This window comes from Typopeltis vanoorti, chromosome 23, assembly GCF_054136105.1.
Source record: "Typopeltis vanoorti isolate ZY-2024b chromosome 23, IOZ_Tvanoo_1.0, whole genome shotgun sequence".
Lineage (NCBI taxonomy): Eukaryota > Metazoa > Arthropoda > Arachnida > Uropygi > Thelyphonidae > Typopeltis > Typopeltis vanoorti.
The window spans coordinates 74687140-74700151 of record NC_143571.1 but is presented as its reverse complement, the minus strand read 5'-3'; the positions used below and the strand labels follow the sequence as shown (position 1 = coordinate 74700151).

Here is a 13012-nt window from a genome sequence, read left to right as displayed (position 1 = left end):
TTTTACATTCAAGATTTATTGTAACAAATATTAATATTTATTAATAATTATTTGACTATTATTTTTTAATAAAACGAATAATAAATATTCATTATTTTTAACTTGCTTAATTATTAAAATAATAGTTGAAACTTACTTGTCGAATATAAATTGCTGACAGAGGACTCGAAACAGAAACATAAAACTGCAATAAAATAAAATAAACTGCAATCACTTCTTGTTTATATATAAACAAGATTATTTACTATTTACTTTACTATTTTCTATTCGAATACTATTTCGAATATATTATTCGAATTACTATTTACTTTTTTTAACAAAATGAGGTGACAGTATTGTGATTTTAATTTTAGGTCCAGTTGTAAGTGCCCTCGCAAATACTTATGGATGCCGTCCAGTAACTATTTTTGGCAGTATTTTGGCATCAATAGGTTTTGTGCTCTCTACGTTTGCTACTGATGTTGTTTATCTGTGCCTCACCTTCGGAGTGCTTGGAGGTTAGTATGAAAATGAGAAGATGACAGTTTATGTATATAGAGAGAGATGGATGTTAAACGATATGTTGTACTAATGCATCTACTGATGTATTTTTCAATAACTCCTGTTGCTGTAAGTCAGTATAATTTAATATTTATACACTTTAGTTTAGTGAAGATCGTAGATGTGTATTTTTGCTGAGAAGAATCGATAACAAGTATCGACCTTTGGTTTTAGACGCCACGTAACTATGTCTTGAAGATAGTGCACGCACATTTCCATGTACATTACGAGCTAATCAATATTTCTAAGGTTGAGTATATGTTAGTGGTTGTATTCCATTTTCGCCGAAGTCTACTTATAGACGTCAAAAAAAGACCTCATTATCTGAACATTATTTCATTTACAGGAGACGTTATTATTCATGCATGATGTAAAAACTCATTCATAATATGAAAATTAAAAAACACTTATCCTACCATAGTACTTATATAAAAAGTACTTCACTACATTAATAATGTTCTGAGGAATGTCTTTCGTTGCGATATGAAATAAATATTTTAATATAATTTTTGCTAAACAAATGTTTAATGTAGCCTACTCTCAGAAAGTAACTATTCGATTTCTAATAAAAACGCAATTTTTATTTAATAGAAAATGTTGTTAAAAATGTTTTTCCCAATATTTTCTTTGGTTCTGGAGCTCAGATGTGTTTCTGTCACAATTTTTTTCTGTATAGGTCGTATGTGATTCTGTCTGTACTGATTAATTGATGTCTAGTTAACTCCAAAGTAGCTAAAGCCAACAAATTAGTTTTCGTTTTGTGCATATATTTGATTAAAATATTAAATATATTTTTCATATTTTAATAAAAATATTTCATATTTTTCGAATATAACTTAGTATTTTAGTGTCGAATACCAAGTTAGTATTTTAGTTTAATTGTTTCTTATCTAAAACACTTGCCTTTTTATTTCAGGAATTGGTTTCGGCTTTATCTATTTACCTGCCATTGTGACTGTTGGTTTTTACTTCGAGCAACGAAGGGCATTTGCTACTGGAATAGCAGTGTGTGGTTCGGGAGTTGGGGCATTCATTGTAGCCCCGCTTGTGAAATTTCTTATAGCAGTATACAGCTGGCGGGGAGCCATCTTAATCTTGGCTGGGATCATTCTGAACTGTGCGGTATTTGGATCTTTATTTCGACCTCTGGAACCTCAGGAAGTGAAACCGTTACTTTTAAGAATAAAAGAAGCTAGAGATGCGATGCGAAAGTGGGACTCGGAAGAATCAGTGGACGACGCCCTTCTTAGAGAGACAAGCAGCAGGAGCTTTCCCACGATTATCACCAGTAACGATGACCACAATGGGCAAACCGTGAACCACGTAGAGTCAGAGTATAAGGACCACGAAAGCTTATCGAACAAAGGCAGTGACAAACTTACATCGAGTGATTACAACACCGACTGTACGAGTTCTCCAACTGGAAGCAATAACAGTCCACCTCCTCCCTATAGTGAAGTCGTACAAGACGGACTATTCTCTCTATTGAAAAATCACAACAATAACAACAACATCATGAAAAGATTCCGTTTGACATCCAAGTTTTGCAAAACTTCTAAGAATGAAGACATCAAAAAGAAAAACAACAAAAACTGGAAACAACACTACTTTTCCAAACCCTTCTACAGACAGGACATTCTCTTCAGCGCAAGTTTAATCCGTCTTCCTGAGTTTCGTTCTCAACCGGATATGGATCACTATCATATGAGTATCACCAGGATGCCTGAGCTCAAACCATGTCCTGATGAAGAGCGTACTTGTGGTTGTTCCTCGGATATGACCGACACTTTCAGACAATTGCTAGACTTCTCTTTATTGCGTAGCCCCACATTTTTGATGCTATCTTTCTCCGGATTTTTGACTCTCGCAGGATTATTTGTGCCCTTTATGTACTTAGTGGACAGAGCTGTGCTGACTGGAATACCTGAGGATCAGGCAACCTTACTTCTTTCTGTTATCGGCATAACCAATACAATCGGCCGGGTATTCTGTGGCTGGATATCGGACAAACCTCAAGTGAACGCATTATTTATCAATAACTGTTCTCTCGTTTTTGGTGGACTAGCGACGTTCTTCAGTCCTTTTTTCAACTCGTTTGGTTTGTTGATGACTTACGCAGCTTTATTCGGCTTCTCGATAGGTAAGAATATAATAAAATATATGCTTTTCAGATTTATCGATATTTATCGATATTTTACAATCTTCTAGGTATTGTAAAACATAAAATATGTTTTACAATACCTAGAAGATTAATAAATAAAATTATTTGAATATGTTTTCATCTGAAATATACTGAATAAATTATGAACCTTTAGTTTATATTATATATAAAGATAAATTATATCTTTACAAAAAATAATGTCAATGTGTGCGTGGCAAAATTCAAAAAAAAAAAAAGATCCGAGCTGCATCCCAGATGTTTGTAAATATCCTTAGGTGGTAGATAAATGTCATCTTCTTGTGTTCCATCATTATTTACACCTGAAGGAGGATTTTCGGATTATCCCACCCCTTAATTCACGTAAGGTACTAATGTGCAGAGGTTCATAAGATTTTGTGAATGAATTTACATGAAAAAATGACTTCGCGTGTTCAACAGCGAAGTCTCTTTTTTAAAACCTTTTAAATAATAATGATTTTTAAATCTAAGTTGACAGTTAAAGTTACCCACTTTACTTGTCAACTTAGATTTTCATTAATAGTCTCAGCATTTTGTCACGCCATAGAATACAACTGTCTTCCACATTTTCAATTAGTGTTACTTCTAATTTGACATACGTTTAATCATTTCTGATTACGCTCTTGGGCTAACAGATTTTTTGTTATATGATAGTTAAAAGTTCTATTAAATCTTACTTTCTTCCCCTGTATTAAACTCCATTTTTATATAATTGCAAGAACGTTTTTGTTTTTATTTCAAAGGTCTATATTCAGTATGAATTTTTATCCAAAATTTATCAAGTGATAAAATTGTTCAAGTTTCAAATTGATCAGATACTAACCAATAGATAAAAAATACCCAATATGGTAATCAAAGTATCAAACGGGTGGTATTCTTTGCAATACACATATGAGATACTGGGTGCGAATTCTATATCTGACCTTTTTAAAAAAAAAAAACGGCTTCCACTCCTAGAAATGAAACTTCCAAATAACTGTACTGTTAGAGAGTGAAAGTTCTATATCGATTTTTTTCCAAATATAATGTCACTTGCATCAGAAAAGCATCGAGTGGGTTGTTTATAAGTTCAAATATCGTTCGTTGTGCAAGTATCGCTTGTAATATACGGGATTTTTAGGCATCTTAATATTTGGCCATTCAATGTTTCAGATATTAAGCATAATCCGCTATAAATGCAAAGTAATACGAACTTATAAAGTACAAAATATATTTTGTTATGAACGTATCCTTAAATTCGTTTCTAACATTCCGCATTGACAGACATATGTAGGGTCCTTAGAAAGATAGGATGCTTCCGATGATGAGACATTACTACCCTGATGCAGCTGGCTTGATACATGACAATACATTTCAGCATTCGTTTCACTGAGCTGGTGCGTGACTGAAGGAAATGAAATAAGCTTCCTTCTTTAACTGCATCAACTTAACGGTCATATACCTACTGTAAATTTGTAAAATGTCTTTCGAGGCGTGGTTCGATCAAAAACTGGTACACAGCCAGAAGCGATTTTGTTGAAAGATAGGATAAGACTGTCGGCATAAATATTTCGGTTATCTTTTCGAATCCATGCCATTCTCATACGCCATTCCAGTGTAACTTATCATTTTGTTACCACTGGAGCGCTGGCACTTCACATATCTTAAATATAATTCCAGGGAAATGAAAAATTGTGGCTTGTATTTTATTATATAATCTGTTGTAACATAAAATAATACTTGTAGCACTAACATTTAGAATATGTCCGGAGTGATTCAGAAATACAACTATGTGTGCTCTGTTGTATTACGTTAAGGAGTAATAAAAATAGACATTTTACTCAAAGCATATACGTAAATGCACACATTCCACAATATCTTTGGTTACGTGTACTGCAGTCTGTTGGGTCTGCTTACTTCCTGCATGCCATCATATAAATTGATCAACCACTCTTTTATTTCCTCGTAAAAGTTTTTTTGCATGTTAACCTATTGACATGAAATAATAGTTAATCACTGTCAGAGTCGAGCACATTAAGCAATAAACATCACGTAGTACTGCAGTGAGGTCATATCCAGCGACAAAGACGTACTCACAAAGCGTAAATGGGATTTTATGAAATTCAACTTTTGTTATATTTTATTATTCACTAGGTTTTGATAATTTCATACTGTGTGTGTGTGTGTGTGCGTGTGCGTGTGTGTGTGTGTGAAAATATAAAAGGGAGCAGATGGGTTTTAACTATTTCAAGCGAGAGAAAAATGAGTAAACGAATGAAATGAAGGGTTCGTTAATTCCGCGTAAAGGTATCATTAAGTCCGTGTTAATTTAAACAGACAATGACAGTCATATTGTAATTGTCCACAAATAAAAACCAATGTGCACACAGTTTTCGTTCTCATGCTGATTTACATATCCTAATCTTCTTATTATTATTATTATCATTATTATTATTATCTGAGACCTTCAGGGAGTCAAGAACTCATCGAGGGAGGCTATAAATCACGAATTTTTCTATCTTAATTTATATAAGGTGAAATATAAAAAACGGTGTATAGTAGCAAACAATTCTCAGTTGGAATTAAACCTACTTGCAGAATGGATGACGTTGAATCTTATGACAAAAGTTTGCAATCAAGGAGTCGTAGCTGGCTGAAGAGTAAAGTCAGCTGATACTTCTGTTCAAAGTTTCTTGTAAATAAAATTTCTGAGATGATTAGAATATTTTTACGAGAACGAAATGGAAACAGCGATTAAGCACTATACTGCAGTTTACTTTTTATGACAGTCTCACACAAAGAAACGTTTAGCAACCTATACCACATTAATGCAGTGAGTGAGTTGAGAATCGAATTGCGCAACCGATAGAGGCTGTAAGATTCAAACCTACAGCCTGTTTGTTGCACAGAGAAAATCGCTCCATTCGGTGATTATTTTAAGAGACAAGAAATCAAGTAATAAGATCCAATGAAAACAGAAGTAGCAGTGCTTCATCTTCATGATATCCTGTTGTAAAATATTTAGTCAGTAGATCGTGGCATTTAGATTTCCTTTTAGTCTAGTCAATATTAAATTATTGATGTATTAATCAGCAAGTGCTGGTTGAAAATTTTAAAGATCCACACGCACACATACACGTGTGCCACCACACAGATATTTACTTCATTCATAAGTAATAATATCGTTACCGTATATTTATCACAAAATATTGGTACACCATTTTTCTACTACCCTAAAAAGTAATTTAATTCGCTTTACTTGACATCTGTCAAGAAATAAGGCTCTTCTTCTTACTTCCGACTGCCTCGTTTATTTAGCGTGGAATAATCTAGGATGCTATTCCATCTTCAGATCGCATGTCCTTATGCAATGTTTCCCATATCATAAAAGTGGCACATTCTTTATCTTGATGAATCCTACGATTTGCAAATTCTTAGACAGATAGTATTTGTTGCATTCACTTGGTAGATAAATATAATAAATAAATAAATAAACAGTTTAAAATTTTACATTACTTGATATTTATAAAAATGATTCGGAAATTACCAATTTAATGAATGGAAATTAATACGGTGTTTTGTAATATTAATATGATGCTTTACATGCAATTGATGCGGTTAGAAATCCCTGTAGCTTGTTGAAAATGAAAACCATTTTTTTTGTTGTCAAATAGAGAAGAAAAACGGGGTTGCCAAGAAGGAAGTTCTGCGATTTCCGTATGCGATCTACCAAACTTTAATTTGAAGTTTAAATTAAGGTAAATTAAATGAAAGGCCCTTATAAATATTTCTCACATCTTAGAATGAAACTTAGATATTTCCAACCAAATAACATATCGTTCTTCTCACTCACTACAGAACTGCATGGAAGTTAATGACGAAGTGTTGCAAGTATGCTTTGAGATACAGATATAATATAGAAATCATATAACTATATTATCCAGTTGCAATGCAAATGTAAAATGGATCGAAAGCTAACTCTCATATTCTATTTATCATATACTAGTTAGAATAATGTTTCTATTCGAATTGTGTACGTGAGGCTCTCCTTTGAGAGAGGCAGTTTTGTTCTCGTAAACAGGAAATGTAATTATACTTGCATATGAACTCAATATTTCCGCAGCTTGAAGTGGTAGGTATCGGAATGAACCTCTAATCATAAAACTCGAAGTCTGAAAGCAGAAAAGAAAATTAATCTTTCAGAAGGAAATAGCATGAATCATGATTTATTGCATCTGCGATTGGTCTTGGGAATGCGAAACATTTTGTCAGCCTAAAAGTTATTTTAGTTAAGTAAATTTTACTTTATTTAAAAATAGCACTCTATATTCATACAATCAATGCAGGTGTTAATAACATCGCTGGGTAAATAAGACCAGAGTTTCAATCCCATCTAGAACACGAGATACATTTAATATAAGCTATTCAACTGAAGGTGAATCAAGCTATCTCATGCAGTGGTGGAAAAGCTTTTGCTACTTGAAACTTGATCTTTAAGCTCAGTAAAGAACACAAGCTAGCTATAGAATACACATAATGGTAGACACGGCTAACATATGGAGATAGGACGGACTGACCTATCATTACCAAATGATAAAATTCAAAAATGATAATTCAAAAATTAAGTTTGTATTAACTAAGTTATTTACTTGATATAAAAGATCTTTTAGTCTAACTGGAAGATTGAATAAGATTCAGGAAATCACAATTATATTTATGAACAGCATGTATTGCATTTTATTGAAATAAATGATTTCAATGAAACGCAATACACGTTTCTGTTCCCTCTTCGGATAAAATAGCTGAATAGAGAAAAGAGCTTGAAGTGCGTTATTTCATCAAATCAGCATTAAAAAAATAATAAAGCCTATGATTTATTAGGCAACACAAACCTTCACTGCATTAGCAGTCTCATGTTTGTATTAATATACACATTTCGACATAAATATACACATTTGTCGATTAATAATCTGTCAGTAATATTGCAAAATGGAAGAGATAAAAGGAGATCCGTTTCATTATTTAAATGATGCATGTCTATTTATCTGTTCAGTTAAGCTACGACCAAAGCAACTAAAGCTAATAAAGCCAGTGTATTATATTTGTTAATTGCCTAGCCGGTTTATCTGTTTTGGGGAAACGGAAATAGGAGGGAACTCTGCTGCTACCGTATGAGACCGGTATAAGCATATAACAATTAGTAGACGATACTGTATATTTGTTTATATCAATCCCACCCATGAAAGTTTGTAAATCTATAGCACATTGCTAATGATGAACTAATAATTAGATAATCCTGGAATCATATCCTAGATGTGAGATTAAAATAATAATCTGTTACAAAAAGGCATTTGCTACAGTGGTATTCCAACCAATTGCTCCTTTTAATTCTACAGTGGATATGGTGTCTACGAACTGGGTCAGCAGTGATCTATGATTACGTCTCTACGTTTCCCACAGAAAAGCAACTGCGTCCACAAAAGGAACAAATTCATCTTAGTAAACAAATTATTAAATCATTCTTGTCCTTTTTAATGAATGTTATTTTAACGACCCACCACTATAACTTTAAATGCATCTCTAGGCTACGGCTTCATACTTTCAAAACTGCATTATATTTTTGTCTGAGACAGACACACTTCAAACTGAATGAATTTCTCATTTTGTCTTGATTCAAATTAAGGCTGACTGAAAATATCAACAGATCGCTTCTTGCTTCTTGTGGGGTACAACTCCACCCCCTGATTTATTAACCCACATGTAAGAATAAATGTCAAATATGCCAACTATATGTAGGCCTGTTTACCGTTTTCTTGTCCTTAATTATTACTGGTTGCTTGCTAGAGTGAAGTAAATAATTCTTATCTGTATCGCTTTCCATCATATATCGTAAAATGACATTCACATGGCAAGAGGTGCTACACATTTTAAGTAGCCTCGCTTTTTCACTGCCTTGGCATACTTTCCATTGTTCGTAGTTTGCTGTTTACCCATTTTGGTAACTTTAACCCAGATGCCACCACGGTTGCGACGGGTATTAAGTAATATTTTCGGTGTTTTTATTTCAACTTTTAACAAGTGTATGCACATATTTTTCTTATATTAGTTTCTTACACGCTCAAGCATATACGCAGTGGTTAGTGGCAGGTGTACAACGTGCTAAAATATTCCTCCCCGAGAGTTCTAAAGAATGTGTGGAGAAAGTCGGACGAAAAACGTTTGGAAATAATGGCCTACGTTTTACCACTGATACAAATCTATCCGTTTCTTTCTGATCTCGTAAACAGAACCTACTGTTGCCATAGAAACATTTCACACCTGCTTAACAACTACATGATACTATTTTATTATATACAAATATTGCTTGTACTTGTATTTTCTGAAAAACAAATTTAAGACTTTTCTTCGTGACATAATTCATTTAATGTTGTCCGACTACGTTTCCTTTCGTTATTATACAGAAAATGTGTACATACAACAAGGCCTGTTTGGGTAAGCTTAAAGGATAATATTTGTTCGGTATGCTTGCTCGAAAATATTTCTGTGACATCAGTATTTCGCGCTACTCCTTAACAAGCTTTCAGAGACTCCCAGAGTTTAAAAATGGGCCCAATACACTTTTTTTGTAGAAGTACCTTGATGTTCTGCTGTTTTGAATCCCCATTTTCACAGTGTGGTGATTATGCAAATTTTGTCTTTCTCTAATATACCTTTTGAAGCATTTTCTCATTTTAATTTTACGTGTTGCCTACGAAACGTTTTAAGCAGTGTGGCATAAATTCTTTTATAAAGATGAGCACGCCAGATTTCAACTATTGTGCAACAGGTGAGTAGGGTTTCTCTCCGAGAAACTCATGTTTTAACCCTATACCACAGCATTTTAAAACTTCACCACAGAATGCACTGTTTCAGACATAATGTACGTCTGTTAGGGTTTAAGGCCATGAGATGGCAGCACGTGCCTGCCGTAATTTCTCTTTTCGGGACGTCATTCATTGATATTCTCAAGCTCACTATCAGCGATGGCTAAAGGGTTCAGGGCGTTAGGAGACTTGCTTTATTTTATTTATGTCTATTTATATAAATTACATAATTATCTTCCAAAGAGTCTTTCCGAGTGTTTCTCTGTTGGGTAAGGTAAATGTAAGGTAAAATTTCTTGCGTCAGGTTGCTGGCCTAGCAATAGTCAGTTCCTAGTAAAAGGCCTCGGGACTTGCGTTTCTCCAAATTGTAGTTCATAAAAGAAAATATGTGGTTGCTATTTCCTCCAACTAAAGACGGGCAATACTCGGTTGCAAGTTACTCTTGAAATTACAACAGGTCGTATCACGAGAAACAAGGTTGAGTTGATCGAGAAGGGTTATATGTTTGCGCTTCAGAACCCTTACGACCCTCCTTTAAAAAAGCTTATCAACAGTATTTCATGCTGGAGCAAACATTAAGCTCCAACTCTTTGAAATTAGAGATAATTATGATCATGAACTATAAAATTATGTACATGCAAAATCATTTACTTTAGAATACGCATGCGCGCGCGCACGCACGCACACACGCACACACACACGTGTGTATGCACACACATACACACACATATACATATTTCGCTATGTCTTAAAAATTGAAACTTTCCATTTTTGCAATATTCGTGACATTTTAAGAAAATTGCTTTAATATCCCATTAAAATATTTCAAAAGATATCAACGAGAATCTTTGAATAGCATTCGTTACATATGATACTGGTACAAAAAATGCAATTTTTGCATTTTTACAATAAAATAATTAAATATTAACATAACATAATATTCAATTAAATATTAAAAGCAATGCACCTTGATAAAGAAGTATTTTGTTTACTGTAATATAATTATAACTTACGTTCTAACAAGCACTTTAAAATCCATTAAATTTAATGCAGGTACCACTACAAATACGTTAGCAGACGATTTGACATAAAAGACAAAGCGTCCTCTAGCGTTTTTTATAGTAATATGCTATAGCAAAAATCAATGTTGATAAACTTAGCAGTTAAAATTCTTTAGCATGGGTCGTGTACACTTGTAAGATAATATGACGGAGAATGTAAAACTTTAAGTAAAATATCAACTAGCTAATTAATCAAATTTCACATATTTCTAAATTTAAAGAAATTTCTCAAATTTCTAAATGTAAAGAAAATTCTTTTTGTATGCACAAATCTTGTGAACGTTAATTACAAAATGAAGTTCTACAAAGTTAATAAAGTTAATATGCTACCTCAAGTGAGTATTTTTTTTGTTTTAGTGTTTTCTTCGAAATACTTATTAATAACTATTTCATGACATTTCAAATTGCGTTTTGGCAAATTTCCTGCGTCTAGATTAGTGTTCTTCAAGCTTTTATAACGGCAACCAGAATTTTTTATGACTCCCAGTTAAAAAAATCCTTAACCCATTCATGGTACTAATAGCTATGGATTGGCTAAGTACTTTTTAAATTAATTTTTGTATTTTGTATTTTTGTTCACTGACTCATTTTCCAGTAGGCCAAATCATTTTCCATGAGTTAGCCTACTGTTCAGAGTGGATAAGCTAACCACTTGGACAACAAGGATGGCCAAACAAATCAGAAACAGATAGTTGGCTATGACCAATACACAAATAAACTATAGTTCAGTTTTCTTAAACATAAGAGTGGATAAGCTTCCTAGTGGATAATTTTTCACAATTCAGTAATGAAACCCAATCGTTCAATTTGATAGTGTGATTCTATTTGAAGACTTAGAGAATATTTGTTGAATCTAAAATGACTGCACAGAAATATAATTCAATTGAATGTGATGAAATTCTTTAATTAAGAGTAATTTTTTTCGAAGCAAACCATTTTTAGAAATAACCCTAGTATGGAAATGCAATTCCATGAAAATAACTAAAAGAATAGCAATTTTTACTTCTCCAAATACATATCTATGGCTACACTTATAGTAAAACATAATGTATAACTCTTATACATAATATTATATATTGAAATAATTAACTTTTTGTTTCATCCATTAAATGCCATTTTCCATAAAACGTATGTTCCAAAGTACGTTACTATCACGAAGTAATGGTAATATTCTTAATCTTTATTTTTATAGCGTGTTTTGCAGCTCTTCGTTCAATCATTTGTGTGGAACTCTTGGGCCTTGAAAAATTAACCAATGCTTTTGGCCTTCTCTTGCTATTTCAGGGCATAGCTTCAATAATTGGCTCTCCCATAGCTGGTAAGTAATTCTGATGTTTGTAAGTTTAAAATACATGTTTATAAGTTACTGACGATCTCTGTAAACGAAATGGAAAGTTTTGGGAAAAAAAACCTCAAGGCCATTGGCCATTATGTAGAACACCAAGATAAGGGAATGTTCCACTTATGTTACCATTTATTTTGATAGATGACCTCTTTTCTGCCAATGTCCTCACATAATTCACATTCTCGAGTTGAGACACCGGATTCTCGTGACCTTATGCGTAACTATCTACTGAAAAAAGAATTCATCGAAGCATATCACTCAGTAATACCAATCACGTGAATCGCAGAATGAGCGATGATTAGAACCTACAAACAAAACGATAGTGTTACTTAGATTGCATACACCGAAAAGCAGTATTCACACAAACAATTATATCTTCTTCTTCTTCCCTGATCATATCTCCCCATATACATGCACATACATTGAAGATTTTAAGCAAGATTTTAAGAGACGATGATGCTCCTAAGGAGTACACGAAGTACAAGTTTTACTCCATAGGTTCTTGAATAAGTGTTCAATTTTATCACAGGAATTACTGTTTAGAATATCCCACCACCCGCATATCGAGCTCTTTACAAGAAAGCTTTTTTAGGTCGCTTACGTTTGTCAGCAACAGTCTAACTTTACGTTCCTTTCACCTATATAAATATACAGAGCCTGAAACTGATTTAGAACACTATGCATTTGAACTTGTGTTTTTTTTTATTTAATACTGTTGTATTGCACTAGAAATCAAGAAGAGAAAATGAAAATTTATTTTCTGAAAAAGTGGCTATTTTAAAAAAAATTAAAACTTTTTCCCCATGATTAACTTTACCTCACATTCACATACCGAATGCCATGATTGATATCGCGAAGTGTTACATTGCCCAAATTCAATGTTACCCTTATATGGAAAAAAATAGTGGAAAGCTATTTTTATACTTGATCACGTGTGTCATCACCACGTGTTCTAGGCAACTATTTAAGAATGCTACTGGTCAGTAATCATCGATAGAGTTGATCACAATGGGAAAACAAAGGAGCTTTCGAAGTTTGATGTAAG

At 33.2% G+C, this 13012-nt stretch overlaps 1 protein-coding gene across 1 annotated transcript in view; it reads left to right on the top strand.

Moving 5' to 3' along the window:
• The window catches only part of LOC150093990 (monocarboxylate transporter 12-B-like), a 46333-nt gene that overhangs the window by 20732 nt on the left and 12589 nt on the right, over window positions 1-13012 (top strand). The window contains exons 3-5 of the mRNA XM_090412824.1: window positions 354-497; window positions 1457-2680; window positions 11815-11940. Coding sequence (XP_090268950.1) covers window positions 354-497; window positions 1457-2680; window positions 11815-11940 — 1494 coding nt within the window. The remainder of the gene's footprint in view (window positions 1-353; window positions 498-1456; window positions 2681-11814; window positions 11941-13012) is intronic.